The sequence below is a fragment of the Leopardus geoffroyi genome, chromosome C3 (assembly GCF_018350155.1).
Source record: "Leopardus geoffroyi isolate Oge1 chromosome C3, O.geoffroyi_Oge1_pat1.0, whole genome shotgun sequence".
Classification (NCBI taxonomy): Eukaryota; Metazoa; Chordata; class Mammalia; order Carnivora; family Felidae; genus Leopardus; species Leopardus geoffroyi.
Genome location: NC_059338.1, coordinates 48,208,678 through 48,224,824, shown reverse-complemented (window position 1 = coordinate 48,224,824; position 16,147 = coordinate 48,208,678). Strand labels below are relative to the sequence as shown.

The following is a 16,147-nucleotide window of genomic DNA, read 5'->3' as shown; positions in this document are numbered from 1 at the left end:
AATAACAAGTAAGATTGAATTAGTAACCAAACCCCACCCCCTCCCCAAAAAAGGATCAGATAACTTCACTGGTGAATTCTACCAAACATTTAAAGAATTAACCTTCTCAATCTTTCTCAAACTATATATCATAATCATCCTCGTGAGTGTGAAATTGTATGTTATTGTGGTTTGGGGCTATGCTTTTGATTGCATATGTTAATCATGAACATGTTTCTTGAAAGTCTGTCATTAATCTCTAGTTCCATGAGGTATATTTCTAGATAACTATGATGGAGTCAGTCATTAACAACTAGAGAGAGCTGAATTTGGCAGAACAGTGCTTCTCAAACTATAATGTGCCTACAGATGGCCCGGAGAATCTTGTAAAAATGTGGGTTCTGACTGGGCGGCATTGGGACGGGGACACAGGTTGTGCATATCTAACACAAGCTCCCGGTTGATGCTGCTACTGCTGGTTGGCGAACCACACTTTGAACAGCAAGGCTGGACAGCGCTCTTTGGAGAAGGAATCTTGATTGTCGCTAAGTGCTTAAGTTGACTGAAGGTACTTGGTCTCAGAGTACCATACAGATTTAGAAAGGATTCATCCATGGGTTTGGGGTGGTTGTTGTTTTTTTTTTCAGAATGAGAAGCTATCACAGTGCATCTTAAATACGTTTTAACAGTGCATCTTTCTTCAAAAATCACACTTAGGAAAGAAAAAGAATATAGCTTTAAAAACTTGTTTCTGATTTTGATTTTTGTTAAACTTGTAAAAATAGGCAGCAGACGTGTGGGTGCCTGGGTGGCTCAGTTGGCTGAGTGCCCGACTCTTTATTTCGGTTCAGGTCATGATCTCACGGTTTATGAGTTTGAGCCCCATATCAGGCTCCGTGCTATCCGTGAGGAGCCCATTTGGGATTCATTCTCTCTCTCTCTGCCCCTCCCCCACTTGCATGTGCATGCTCTCTCTCTCAAAACAAACTTAAAAAAAGGCAGCAGGGCATAATGTAAAAATCACTTGGTCTGAGTGGTCTGCAGTTTAGGGTTTAGCCTTATCACAACTTAATGCCAGTTAACATTGAAGAAGATAAGTGCTAAGTTACATAGATTGTATCTACTTCAGCAATGATGGTATAGTAGGATACAGGATCTCATGGTTAAAATTTGACACTCCATTCACTGAAGCCCAAATTTAGTCTCCATATGGGATGTTCATCTCTTTCTCTCAAATCCTAGTTCTTAATGCTCCGTTTTGTCTCTTCTGAGGAGTCTTCCTTTAACTACTTTATGTTCCATGTAGGTAATGCCTCCATTCGTGGCTCGCTGCAGCACATACGCTATTTCCTAACTGAGGACTGTGAGTTTAGGGACAGTGATCCTCTCTTACTAGGAGGTGGGAAGGTGGGGCATAGAGAACATGGACTGGGCTGAGTTCTGGTCTCTGTTTTGTCTCCTACTTGTTGACCTTGGATAACTTAGCCTCTTGTGAAAAGCATTATGCTAAGTTAAAGGACCCACAGTAAGGAAGACCTAACACCTAAGCTAGTGCCTTGTACTGTGGTTTAAAGGAAGAAGCACGTGCAAGTAACTTCACGCTGTGCCTGACAGTGTGCCTGCCGTGTGCACTTTCTCATTTCCTGCCACTCTTCCTTAGCTCTGTGTGGCAGCAGACAGTACCATGTTTGCTTATAACATGTGTTCAGTAAATGCTTCCTGGATTGAATGGATGGTCACTAAGTTAGAAAAGGACTTGTTTCTTCTGGAGAGTATCTAGGTTCTTAAAAGTGAGTCATTTATTAATGATGATATGAAAAATATTTGTCTTGTGTATAAGGATCCAAAACAGGGTTAATTCTTCCTGTTATGCTAAGAATTACCTTTCATGCTTTTGCCCTACTTTTCCCATACTGCAGCAGCCAAGCTCAGAGAGTTCTTCAGACTCTTCCACATTGCCCAAATTGGAAGAGTTCTACATCTCTCTTATCCAGTCACAGCAGTCAGCAGAAGGGAGCCAGTTTGAGCCCAGCAGCACTCAGACTCAGGCAAAGCAAACCCAGCTACCCCCAGCAGCCTTCAGCGCAACCCCTACAGGGATGGATTCCCCAGAAAAACACTCTGGTTCAGGTAGGTTTACATACAATTGACAGATACGGTGGTTTGTCATTTATCTTTTCCAGAACATAACTTGAAAAATTGCTGACTTTAGCATTTGTCTCAAGTCTTTACGTTATTCTGGGCTCAACTGTTCCCCTTTATTTTGCCACTCCCTTTTTTTTTTTTCTTTTGCAGTTTGGTTGGGGGAGTCAGTTTTACAGACAGTGAAATTTGCCACTTTTGACGTGTACAGTTCTGTGAGTTTTGACATATGTATCCAGTCTTGTAACCACCACCACCACCATCATGATATAGAGCAATTTCACCAGTTCCTCGCATGTGTCTGTTGGTCTGCAGTCATTCACTCCCCTTGCTTGCTGGTTCCTGACATGTTACTTTCCTTTTTCTAGAATTTCATAGAAAGAGAATCATACAGTGTATAGTTTTTAAGTCTGAACTTTTTCACTTAGGATGTTTTAGAGATTCATTTATATTGTTGCCAAGGTCAGAAGTTCGTTCTGATATACTGCTAAGTAGTACCCCATTGTATGGATATAGCATAATTTGTTCATTACATGACAGACATCTGCGTTGTTTCCAGATTTGGGCCATTATGAAAAAAGCTGTGAACGTTCACATACAGCTCTTTGTGTACACGTACTCAGTACATGCCAAGGAGTAGAATTGCTGGCTCCCATGATCATTACATGATTAACTTCTTAAGAACTGCCAAAATGTTTTCCAAAGTGGCTGTACCATTCTTTATTCACACCAGTAATATATGAAAGTTCCAATTGCTCCATCTCCTTGCCAACACATGATATTATCAGTCTTAAAATTTTGCCATTCTAGTGCGTGTGTAATGGTATCTTGTGGTTTTAATTTGTATTTCCCTCTTTGCCAGTGATGTTGACCGTCTTTTCATGTGCTTACATGCAATCTGTATATCTTCTTTAGTGAATTGCACGTTCAAATATTTGTTCATTTTCATTAAATTATCATCTTTTCATTGATGTGTAAAAATTATACTTGACACAACAGCTTTTTTCAGATATATATATGTGTGTGTGTATATGTATATATACATCACAAATATTTTCAAGTGTGTTATTTCCTTAACAGCATCTTTGGAAGAGCAAAAGTTTTCGTTTTGATGAAGTCTGATTGATTTTTTTCTTAGTGTAAAGGTTGACCTTTTTGTGTCCTGTTCAGAAATCTTTTTTAACCCAAGTAACTGATTTTCTCTTTTTCATATGAAAGTTCTAGTTTTAGGTCTTACAATTAGATCTGTGATCCAATTTGTTAATTTTTGAGTTACTATTTGTATTGTTATTATTATTATTATTATGGTGCGATATAAGGATTAATGTTTATTTTGACTGCATATAAATATTCACTTTTAGCACCAGTTCTTGAAAAGGCTGTCCTTTCTGGGGCGCCTGGGGTACTCAACGGTTAAGCATCTGACTCTTGATTTCAGCTCAGGTCATGACCTCATGATTCATGGGTTTGGGCTCCCACATTGGGCTCTGAGCTGAGCCTGCTTGGGATTCTCTCTCTCTCTGCCCCTCCCTGGCTGGCTGGCTGTCTGTCTCTCAAAATAAATAAATAAACTTTAAAAAAGAAAAAGAAAAGGCTGTCATTTCACTTTTAAACTGCATTGATATCTTTGTCAAAAGTCAGCAGGCTGTATATGTGAGGGTCTATTTCTAGACTTCTATTATGTTTTAGTAGTCTGTATGTCTTTATACCATTGCCTTGATTAGTGTGGCTTTATAAGTCATGAAATCATACAATTTTGTTCTTTATCAGATTGTTTTGGCTATTTTAGGTCATTTTCCACATGAATTTTATTTATTATTTTTAAATATTTATTTTGAGAGAGAACGTGCGTGCACGCAAGTTGGGGAGGGGCAGAGAGAAGGAGACAGAATTGCAGGCAGGCTCTGCACTGTCAGCACAGAGCTCAATGCAGGACTTGAACCCATGAACCATGAGATCATGACCTGAGTCGAAATCAAGAGTGGGACACTTAACCGACTGAGCCACCCAGGAGCCCCTTCCATATGAATTTTAGGATTAATGTAAATTTACACAAAGCTTGCTAAGTTTTTATTGAGTTTTTTTTCATATGTTATAATATTAGTTTCAGGTGTACAATATAGTTATTCACCACTTGCATATGTCATCTGGTGCTCATCACAAGTACACTCTTTACCCTCCATCACTTTGCAGGTAGGTACCTTCTCCCATTCAGGGAGGTTTTAGGTTTTTGATTGTTTCCTTTGCTGTGTAGAAGCTTTTTGTTTTGATGAAGTCCCAATAGTTTATTTTTGCTTTTGTTTCCCTTGCCTCTGGAGACTTATCTAGAGCTATGACTGATGTCAAAGAGCTTACTGCATGTGTTCTTCTCCAGGATTTTAAGGTTTCAGGTCTCATATTTAGGTCTTTCATCCATTTTGAATTTATTTTTGTGTATGATGTAAGAGAGTGGTCCCGTTTCATTGTTTTGCATGTTGCTGTCCAGTTTTTACAACACCATTTGTTGAAGAGTCTGTCTTTGACCAATGATAAGATTCTTTCCTGCTTTGTTGAAGATTAATTGACCATATATAATCGTGGGTTCATTTCTGGGTTTTCTGTTCTGTTGATATACGTGTCTATTTTTGTACCAGGACCATACTGTTTTGATTATAGCAGCTTTGTAGTATAATTTGAAGCCCCAAATTGTGGTGTCTTCAGCTCTGCTTTTCTTTTTCAGGATTGCTTTGGCTATTTGGGATCTTTTAGTGTTTACATACAAATATTAGGATTGTTTGTTACAGCTTTTTGAAAAATGCTGTTGGTATTTTGATAGGGATTGCATCAAGTGTGTGGATTGCTTAGGGTAGTATAGACATTTTAACAATGTTTGTTCTTCCAGTCCATGAGCAAAGAATGTTTTTCTATTTCTTTGTATCCTAGTTTCTTCATAAGCGTTGTATAGTTTTCAGAGTACAGATCTTTTACCTCTTTTGTTAGGTTTATTCCCAGGTATCTTGATTTCTTTTTCTGCTGCTTCATTATTGGTGTCTAGAAATGCAACAGATTTCTGCACATTCATTTTATATCCTGTGACTTTGCTGAATTCATATATTCTAGCAATTTTTTTTTTGGTGGAGTCTTGAGTTTTCTATATAGGGTATCATGTCACCTGCAAATAGAGAAAATTTGACTTCTTTGCTGATTTGGATGCCTTTTTATTTCTTTCTGTTGTTTTATTGCTGAGGCAAAGACTTCCAGTACTGTGTTAAATAGTAAAAGTGAGAGTGGACTACCCGGTCTTGTTCTTGGATGTAGAGGGAAAGCTTTCAGTTTTTCCCCATTGAAGTTGATACTAGCTGTGGGTCTTTTGTATATGTGTTTTATGTTGAGGTATGTTCCATCTATCTCTACTTTGTTGAGGGTTTTTATCAAGAATGGATGCTGTATTTTGTCAAATGCATTTTCTGCATCTATTGACAGGATCATCTAGTTCTTATCCTTTCTTTTATTAATGTGATATATCACATTGGTTGATTTGCAAATATTGAACCAGCCCTGTAGCCCAGGAATAAATCCCACTTGATTGTGGTGAATAATTCTTTTAATGTATACTGTTGGATTGAATTTTCTGGTATCTTGTAAAGAATTTTTGCATCCAGTTTCATCAGGAGTATTGGCCTGTAATTTAGTGGGGTCTTTGTCTGGTTTTGGAATCAAGGTAATGATTCATAGAATGAGTTTGGACATTTTCCTTCCTTTCCTGTTTATTTGGAACAGTTTGAGAAGAGTAAGTGTTAACTCTTCTTTAAATGTGTGGTAGCATTCTCCTGTAAGCCATTTGGCCCTGGACCTTTGTTTGTTGGGAGACTTTTTTTTTAATTTTTAAAAAATGTGTATTTATTTTTGAGAGAGAGACACAGAGCATGAGACGGAGAGGGGCAGAGAGAGCAGGAGACACAGAACTCGAAGCAGGCTCCAGGTTCTGTGCTGTCAGCGCCGAGACCAACATGGGCTCGAACTCATGAACTGGGAGATCATGACCTGAGCTGAAGTCAAGGCTTAACAGACTGAGCCACCCAGGCCCCTTGTTTGTTGGGAGAGATTTGATTACTGATTCAGTTTCTTTGCTGGTTATGGGTCTGTTCAAATTTCCTATTTCTTCCTCTTTCAGTTTGGGTAGTGTGTGAGTTTCTAGGAAAGCAAAGCAGCCATAAATAATACACAAATGAATGAACATAGCTGTTTTCCAATAAAACTTTATTAAAAACCAGGTGGTAGGTAGGCTGGATTTGGCCCACAGACTGTCGTTTATCAACACCTTTGTAGGTCCAGGTTTCTGTCCAGCATTATTTTCTTTTTTGCTTGAAGAACTTACATATCTTGTGGTGCTGGTCTGCTACTGATGTCTTTTCTCAGTTCTTTCACATTAGGCAAAGCCTTTATTTTTATTTCATTTCATTTCATTTCTTTAAGGGTTTTTTTGGATATAAAGTCATAGGTTGGTAGGTTTGTCACTGCATTAAAAGATGTCACTTTGTCACTTTGACGTCAAGTCTGTTGTCATTTTTGTGTTTGTTCCTTTGTAATGTGTTATTTTCTCTCGATGCTTTTAAGATTTTCTCCCACATCACTGATTTTCAACAATCTGATTATAAGGTGGCTTGGTGTAGTTCTCTTTGTATTTCTTCTGCATAGAGTTCATTGAGCTCTTGGACCTCCAAGTTTATAGTTGCCATTAAATCTGAAAAAAATTCAATCATTATTCTTCAAATGTGTTTTTCTGTCACTCCCCCTTCTTTTTTTTTTTTTTTTTTTTTTTTAACTCCAGTTTTACACATTATATGCGATAGGTCACTTTTTCTACACCTACTGGTATACTTCTTTTCCCTAGTCTTTGGATGGTTTCTATTACTGTCTCTTAATGGTGCTCACCTTTTCTTGTTCAGTAATTAATATATTCTTTTCCCATCCAGTATATTTTTCATCTCAGAAATTGTATTTTTCATCTCTACTGGTTTGGTTTGGGTCTTTTTAAATCTTTTTTTTTTTTTTTTTCCTCATCATACTTGTGTTTTTCTCTGCCTTCTTGTATACCTGGAGTACCCTTTTTTAAAAAAAATTTTTTTTAATGTTTATTTGTTTTTGAGAGAGAGAGAGAGACAGACAGACAGACAGAGCATGAGCAGGGGAGGAGCAGAGAGAGAGGGAGACACAGAATCTGAAACAGGCTCCAGGCTCTGAGCCGTCAGCACAGAGCCCGACGCAGGGCTCGAACTCACAAACCGTGAGATCATGACCTGAGCCGAAGCTGAACGCTCAACCGACTGAGCCACCCAGGTACCCCTATACCTGGAGTACTCTTAGAACAGCTATTTTAATACCCTTTCCTTGTGATTCTGGCATGTGTACCATTTCTGTCATTTGTGTCATTGCTGAATTGGCTTCTACCTGTTGCTTTTTCTCCTGAGAACAAGTCCTATTTTTCTCTCTTCTGTGCACATCTGGTAACTTTTTATTATATGGCAGACACTGAATTTTACATTATTGACTGGGCCTCTTTTTCTTTTCCCTCCCCTCCCCTTCTCTCCTTCTTTTCTCCTTCCTTCTCTGTATCTCTCTCTCTCTCTTTCTCTATCCACCCATCCACCAATTGGTTGCGGGGGGATTGGGGAAGATGCAGTTTAATCACCCGAAATTGGTTTTATCATTTTTGCATTTCTTTTAGGTTTCATTAGGCTGGCCTAGAAAAGTCTTTAGTCTGTTGGCCCTGCTATTTAGGCAGTACCATTCTGAGGGTAGAGATAGGACTAGATGTTCCATATGTTAGGATTTCTTTACACTCTGTCTGGTAGGAACACGACCTACTTTGCCCAGAAGCTACAATGATTGTTCTGCCTGTTCCTTTCAGGATGGTTTTCTCCTTGGCCTCATGGTCTCCTCACGTGCCAGAACCAGATCACTAGCCAGCCTAAGACTCAAAGGGACCTCTCTGCAGATTTCCATCTGCTTCTTCTCTGGTACTTTCCTCCCACAAATTCTAGGCAGCTTGGCCTCCATGAGTTCCAAATTCTGTCTTTTCAACCCAGTAAGATCTCCAGGCTCAGTTTGGATTCTCCCTTCTTGTACTGAAGCCAGGAAATCATCTTAACAGTGAGCTGAGGCCCTTGTAAAGCTCACTCCATTTGTTTCCCTTCTCTCAGGGATTACTATCTTGCATGCTTGCTGTTCAGTGTATAAAAGCTGTTGTTTCATACATTTTGTCCAGTTTTCCAGTTGTTTAAGGCAGAAGAGACTGTTTTTCAATTCCTGTTGAATTAACCTTATGTCCGGAAGCAGAAGTTTCACTACTCTTTATCCCTTTTAAAATCTGAACTCACCCAAACTTTGTGTAAAACCACTTGGTTTTATTTGAATGCACCAGCTCTTTTCCCCTCTCGTGGGCATTAATTACAACTTTTTGATCAGAATCTTACTCTCAAATTCTTGAACGTAATTCACCACAAATGTATGGAACATATGCCACATGCTGCTATGTTAGATGCTAAAAATGCAAAGATGAATAAAGTACTGATTATGCCTGCGTTTTCTCTAGATTTTCTGAAATATGTGTTTTTAAGATCTAGGGCAATGCTTTACAAAATGTAATCATACCAGTGGCAGTTTGGGAAGTGTTTGTGATGATGGACATTGTTTAGCTCACCTAGATTTTTTTTTTAACTAAAGCAGAGCTTTCTTGAAGGAAGCAGTGTGTTTGCTTAGATGCTGGCATCAGAGCGCCTTCTCTCATTGTAAGCAGGCGGTAAACGGGTGTGCTGGCCTGGAGTAGACGCGTGAGAATGCCTGGCATCCCTTCCTGCTGTTCAGAACTTTTGGCATTGGAGTTCCCAGCGAATTTATTTCATTTAAAAGGTTCTTTCTTCGTGGTTGAAACTAATTCCTAAGGAATTTGTTTTATGGCTGATAACTGGTTTTTGGAACTTCTTACAAACATCTTGGTCAATTTTGTTTTTACACTGGCACAGTCTCAAATTGGAGCCACTTTGGCAATAGAAAACACCCGTGGGATACACTTGTGTTCATTGCCGGATGGAAATAGGGGAGCTTAAGGGCTCCTCCCTGGAGTTGGAATCATATCCAACTTATTTTTTTTTTCTTTTTCTTTTTTTTTTTTTAATTTTTTTTTAACGTTTATTTATTTTTGAGACAGAGAGAGACAGAGCATGAATGGGGGAGGGTCAGAGAGAGGGAGACACAGAATCTGAAACAGGCTCCAGGCTCTGAGCTGTCAGCACAGAGCCCGACGCGGGGCTCGAAATCACGGACCGCAAGATCATGACCTGAGCCGAAGTCGGCCGCCCAACGGACTGAGCCACCCAGGCGCCCCATATCCAACTTATTTTTATCTTGTCCTAGAGAGAAAATTTCCCTTCCTGTTCATAAGTACGTTTCCCCCCTCTCTTTCCCTCTCCTCCTTCTGACAAGGATTTACTTCATCTCAACGCATGACTCTCCACCCTCATTTCTTTTCCATTTGTTGACTGGTTTCCCAGGCTCATCTCTGATCGTAACAGAAGGTATCACCATGTAACAGAAGTTGATTGTAACACACGTTAATAAAGAACTAGAATGGGAGAGAGAAGGCAGAGTATGAGAACCCCTTGAGAAGACTTGTGTGTTCTTTCTTTTTCAGTGGAGAGCTCTCCAGAGCGCCTGAAGAATGATTTTTCTAGTAACCATGCTATTACAGTGTTCAAAGACAAGAGTCACAGAGCCATGGACCAGCTGTATTTGATTTTGTCTCCTGAGCACCAGATCTCCCAGAAGCTCTACATTCCCCGGAGTACAGCCACTGCCGCCTTAGGAGCTGCTGCGCGGCTGGCTACATCCAGGAGCCTCCTACATTGGTATCCCACTGTGAAAAGGATGGAAACTTGAGGGAGGAAGTCGAGGAGAAAGCAATAAGCCAGGTGCTTTAGGGCTTGGTGATTTCCCAAGGCCAAAATAAGGCAGTATTGAGACAAAACGGTATTTTGATAGTTGATGCTTATGTCTTTCTGTGTGATTGTATGTTAGCTGTGTTATGCTAACAGTCCACTTTGTTGTGTAAGTATTGATATTTAATGTTTCAGTTTTTATTGTTTCTTCCCTATAGTTTTGTTCACCTCAGTTTAATGTAGTGTAAAGGAATTTGTGTGTGTGTTTCTATAAATGTCTTTCTTGTACATAACATGACTGATAAATGAAAACTGGAAAACTGATGTCTTGTGATCCATATTTAGTAAGACAAAAATGATCTCTGATTCTTCAGAAAAAGGATGTCTGAATTGTAAGGCTGCTTTTTTTTTTTTTTTTCTCATTTGAAATTTTCTAGATCATGGAGATAATCCAGAGCTCCACTTCTTACCACTATCATTTCTTTAAAATGCTAGGCTCGGTGAGAAAATCCATATCCTGAGGCTTTGGTCGTGAAAGAACTTTCACATTAAAAAAATTAAGCTGTCTTTCAGTACAGGCAGTTTCTTGAAGACTCATGATGCAATTCTAGAGACCGGTTGTTCACACTTAGCTGACTGAGCCTTCCCTGTAGGACTCACGGTTCCCAGGAGCTCCTGGGTGGTAGTCATTCAGGAGGGTACTGTTTAAGCATCTGTGTAACATGATGCTCTCTGAAGTCAAATTGTGGGAAACGCTATAGGACATTTTGTTAAGTTTATAGAATGAACCATCAAGAACAAACAAGAGACTGAAAGGTGAAATTAAAGAATGTGAGTGATACTAATTTAAATTCTTTGTGGTAAAATACTAGACTTATCCCCAAATTTAAAAAATCCAATACAGAATCATTTCTTAGAATTAAAATTTGAGAAAGAGCTGTGAATTACTGATGTGCTACTTATAACTAGAGTTTCACCTTTCTAGCCCCTCTTCTAGGCCTCCTATTTCAGCATTAAATGCCAGAGCTGGCCCCTACTTCCTTTCTCTCTCTCTCTACAATACAGGATTTCTCTTCTTCTCAAGTACTTAATCAGGAAAATGTCCACTGAGGAAGAGAATGAGATGAGAGTAAATTTAGACTATTACTGGCTGGGACTTATTAGGATTAAGAATCGTGAAACAAAGTTAAACCCAAAGTCTCTAAATACTGATGGCTTTTGGTTTAAAAACTTAAGAGAAAACATATTTAATGCAATAAAATTTGAAAATCCAGATTCACCTTTAATTCCAATATATCTTTAAGAATGATATTCTAATTGACAAAAAAAATAATAATCTGGAAACATCACGATAGCTGGCCTAGTAGAAAGAGCAAGTTCCCATTTGGGCTTTTGTGATTTTATATCAGACATCTTTATTGGAGAAGACAGTTGAAAAGTTATATGGAGGGTCAGTGTGACCAGTTAAATATCCTACTCAACTGTGATATGAACTGGAAAAGTTCTGGTTTTCATTGTAGGTTTAGGTAATTATCCACAGTTTGTTTCTAAAGAAGAAGATTCATTTTAGAATCACACTTCTTAGAGTTCTTCCTTTAAAGAAACCAAGTGTGAATAATATACTTGACTTCTCCAGGTGGGCAGTCATCGGGCTTGGGGTGAGGTGAATCTGGTAGAAGCGATGTTTCTATATTTCATCGGTTACACTGTAACTCTGTGTAATGGCACTGAGCTACCAGTAGGGATTCTGCCAATACTGGGTAACCTGATGGGGATTACAGAATCACTGTGCTAAGGCTCTTTCATATTCCCATCCTTTTGCAAATGGCCAGATGATTATTTAGACAGAGGCATCTCTAACAAGTGTCAGTATACTTTGAAAGAAGCCTATTTGGCAATTAATAGTTAACATCCTGAGTGAGCAGAGTGAAGAATGAGCCTCCAAGAGGCTTGTACATATTTTGACTACTTGACTTTGGGACGGCCAGTCTGCCAATTTGTTTATCCCATAAGGTGGGTTTTGCTTGGTAGTTAACTAAAATAGCCCAACACATCAACAAAATTTAGTAGATCATTTGAACGTGAGTAAATAGATTTATGTATATGGGCAGGGATAACAATAAGAGATGTTAAAACAATAGGTAGCTGCTCTGTAGTTTAGGGTTAACTATATTTTATTGTCTAAAGATTGGTTGACACATATACTTAGACCCCGCCCCCTGTATTTTTGTTGTTAAAGATCTGTTAGAAGTGATGGAGGTCCCCAAGTGTTGACTGGGATGTGGGGGCCTGAGGTGTGTGAGAAGGAATGGGTATAAGAACATAAAGGAAAATTCTGGTTATAAACTCTTTAGGGATGGAAGAAGGAGTAGTTTTACTAATAGCCATTCAGGTTTTAAAACCAGTGGCTTGTAGCCAATACCTGTCTTCCATCTAAAAACACCCCACGGGATATCAAAAGGGGCCCTCCTCACTGCAGTCAGCCATGCCTGGACTGACCCTTTAACTTGCAAACATTTGAGATGCCAGTTGCCCAGTTTAAGGTATGAGGCTAACTAGAGGCTTCTGCCTACTGTCAGACTCTGTCTAACCTAGAGACTTAGAATTGTAGAGTTTTGATCTACATCTTGATATTAGATGAAGAAATTTGAAGCCTAGAAAGACTGACTTGTCTATGGTCACATGCCTCAAATTCCCTTATCTGCTGACTTCTAGGGTCAGTGCCTTTTCCAAAGGAAAATATTGCAGCTCTGTGTTTTGTAATTTAAATGATTTGGTTCCAGAAGACAAAGCTTACTACATAAGTCCAAAAGAATGGTGATTCTTTTTTTTTTTTTTTTATTAATATTTGTTTATTTTTGAGAGAGAGAGGGAGACACAGAATCCGGAGCAGGCTCCAGGCTCTGAGCTGTCAGCACAGAGCTGGATGCAGGGCTTGAACCCACAAACCGCGAGATCATGACCTGAGCTGAAGTCAGACGCTTAACTGACTGAGCCACCCAGGTGCCCCTAGAATGGTGGTTCTGATAGCTGGGCAAACCCCTGGTGTTGGAGGGGAGAATGATTGATTTACAACATCTTGTATTCTTGAATGTAGATAGCTTAAATGACAGTGGGCCAATTCTATGGCTAAAGAATCTAAATGGGGTGGGGGGCATGGTAAGGGATGAGAAACCAACATCTTACAGAGCAGTCTTTCTGAAGCTTCCTATTATATTTATACATGTGTAGCAAGGCTTTTCTAACAAACTTTGGATCCTCTTTTCAGAATTAAATTCATTTTATTTATATATACAGTGCCATGGACAGCGTTATTCATAATTTTACAGGAGCCATCACTAAGACATCAAAAATTTTTCACTTCCTATAGCCCATTCAGATCTTGATGTTTTACAAGATGACAGTGAAGTTCTGTCTATATTCTTTGAACACAGTCCTTTTCCTAACAGGTGTCATTTGTCTCACTTAGTCACCAGTCAGCCTGGTAAGTTCTTGGTGTCATTACTCTCTGGTTCTGCAGGAACCAGAATACTTTAAATTCTGCTCGTTTTTAAGCATGTAGACAAATTACTTTAACTTCTCGGTGAAGAAGGTCTTCTCTAACATTTGGAATCACAATTGACTTGGGTGCCACTTCTCACAGGAAATTGAGTGACCCACTTAACAACTGAGTGGAGAATTCATTCACAGCTAAATTTTCTTGGTTATAAGCATAGTTTTCAGGAAATGCTTTTTAGATTTCTGTTTGATATAAACTTTGTTTTATATTTTCTGTTAACATTTTTTCAAATGTTTTTTTACTTTGTGGAAAAATATAAGAAACAATGTTTACTTGATTATTATTACTTCTTAGTGCAATTTAGATAAATAATTTGATGAGGAAACCAAACTTCTGACCCTTTCTCTGCTCTCTAAACTTTTGTTATAGAACTAATGGGAAGTTACTGGGATCAAGGAATTATGATTGGCCTGCTCTTTGGAGTTTGTAACAGCATTTTGTTTGACTTCTATATATTTATGAAGTTGGAATTTGTTTTGTCAAAAAATGTCTAGGTTTTTTATTTGTTTTGTCTAGTTTATGTTGTGATGATTCTGCAGGAATGAAAATTTCACTTAATATATGACCCAAAGAACTTAATTGACTGAAATACAAAGGTTGCTTATATAGTTATGAAAACAGAGATTTGACAGTTTTCTTGATTAAAACGTTTGTCTTCATTTTTGGCACGAGCTTTTTGTTCTTGACCTTTGTAAGCCTTTGCTGTGTTGTAGGTAAAGACTTTTATTCCATGAAGTTGGAAGTTCATTCCCACTAGAGCCACTTCTTAAGTGCCTGACAGCTACATCTCAGACTTGTTTTATTTCTCGTTAATAGCAACATCTCAAACCCTTGTAAGCCATGTTCCAGTTTCTTAAATTCTCTTCTGAGACTGTTCCACACACTGAATACCAGTTTAGTCTCCACTTGCAGCTGTCATTCAGTGCTGTCTCAGTTGCTTACCTGATTTCCTGATTCCACATTCAGAGCCTTTGCTACAGTGGGTCTTCTGTCCGGAGCAGATGATTTCTGTTCTCAGGCTCCATTTGGGTGGTTTGGTACAAACTTAATCTGTCATTCGATGGGACTATAAGTAGGTACCAAAGCCAGTTTCTTACTGGAACAAATGACTCCTTGACAGAAGTATCCTGGGACTGCAATTGTCACTCATATATTCTTACAAAAATTGCTTCTGATACCATATATACGAAAAAACCTGTCAGCCAGATAAGACTCTCTGTGTACCATTTAGGATATTGACTGTTAGGCACAGCGTATCCTTCTGTTCTCTATTTCTTCCTCATGATACCTGTCTTTCCCTTTGCTTAGAAGGAACTTAAGTGAGCATATATGGGCCAGAGCCAAAAGTTTACCCTTTCTTTTCTGAATTTTAAAAGTGATGGCCTTCCTGTATTGATTTGGAGTAGGATAGTTAAGCAAATTGAGAGTAGGGAGGTGGAACATTTGGCTCTAATTAAGTGATAGCATCCTTTTTACACCTTATGCTTTTGGCAGTGGAACATCTGTTTATGATCAGATAGAGTGTGAGCTTCAACAACCTTTTCTACAATTGATGTAGGTTTATTTTTGCTAAACTTTTTAGATTCAGAAATGGAACTCCATGAAAACTCTTTGGTCTCTATGTAGTTTTTACGTGGAATTGGTCCAATTACCTGGACTCTGCCCAGATTCATGAGGCTCGGAAAAGTTGCCTCAGCAACTTGATTTAAGAGAAATGGTGAGTATTTCAATGAAAGCCAAAATCAGGTGTCACAGGCATCAGTGTAGTTAATTACCAGTGAACCTGCCTTCTGTTTTGGCTTGGCTTAGGATCTTGTCAGAGTCAGAGAGTCCTTCAACACTGTGGAAATCAGTTTGTGGTATCAAATCTGGAGTTCGGTGGAAGTTTTGTCAAGTCTTTTGGCTAAATTGAAAGTAACCCGTGATCACTGGTACTACTTTGTTCTGGTACTGGGTCAGAAGCATGGAATGCTCTCGAGACATAGCCTTATTAAAGACCATATGCTTGAGCAGCTTGGTAGAATCATCTGTTTGACATGAATGTCTAAAAATTACCAAATTCTGTAAGCAATGGACCAGTGATCCCTGACCTTTTATGATGTTATTAACTTCATTTAAAATGTCAAATACTGAGGGCCGTTTCCTGAGAAAGTACACATTCATACAAAATTATTTCCTAATTTCCAGGAGTCCATGACCCCTGTAACTTACCCTACACTTTCTTGAACAGGAGGAGTTGGAAAGATAGCCCTCCTCCACCTCCAGTGTTCCCCACATTGTCCACTAGTTGCTTCAGATAAAGACCTAGGAGTAGAATCGTCCTTGAATACTCCTGGCCCTTCATCCCCACGTTTGATCCATTGTCGAATCCTGTCAGATTCTCCCTGCTAGGTATCTCAGTAGCCCTCCTTTTTTTTCTGTAAATCTGCCATCACCTTAGGTCAAGCCAATTTCACGTCTCTCCTGGCATGGGGTAGATGTTCAGTAAGTTTTATTGGGTGAATGAGTAAACAGGATGGAATGGGATATAAATAAGGTTCACCAACATCTT

At 38.9% G+C, this 16,147-nt stretch overlaps 1 protein-coding gene across 5 annotated transcripts in view; it reads left to right on the top strand.

Moving 5' to 3' along the window:
- Positions 1–10,361, top strand: part of TDRD5 (tudor domain containing 5) — a 106,495-nt gene extending 96,134 nt beyond the window's left edge. For all 5 annotated transcript variants that reach the window (XM_045452726.1, XM_045452725.1, XM_045452723.1 and 2 more), the window contains 2 exons: positions 1,899–2,109; positions 9,794–10,361. In XM_045452726.1, the coding sequence (XP_045308682.1) occupies positions 1,899–2,109; positions 9,794–10,038 (456 nt within the window). In that variant the 3' untranslated portion in view covers positions 10,039–10,361. The remainder of the gene's footprint in view (positions 1–1,898; positions 2,110–9,793) is intronic.
- Positions 10,362–16,147: the final 5,786 nt, after the last annotated feature.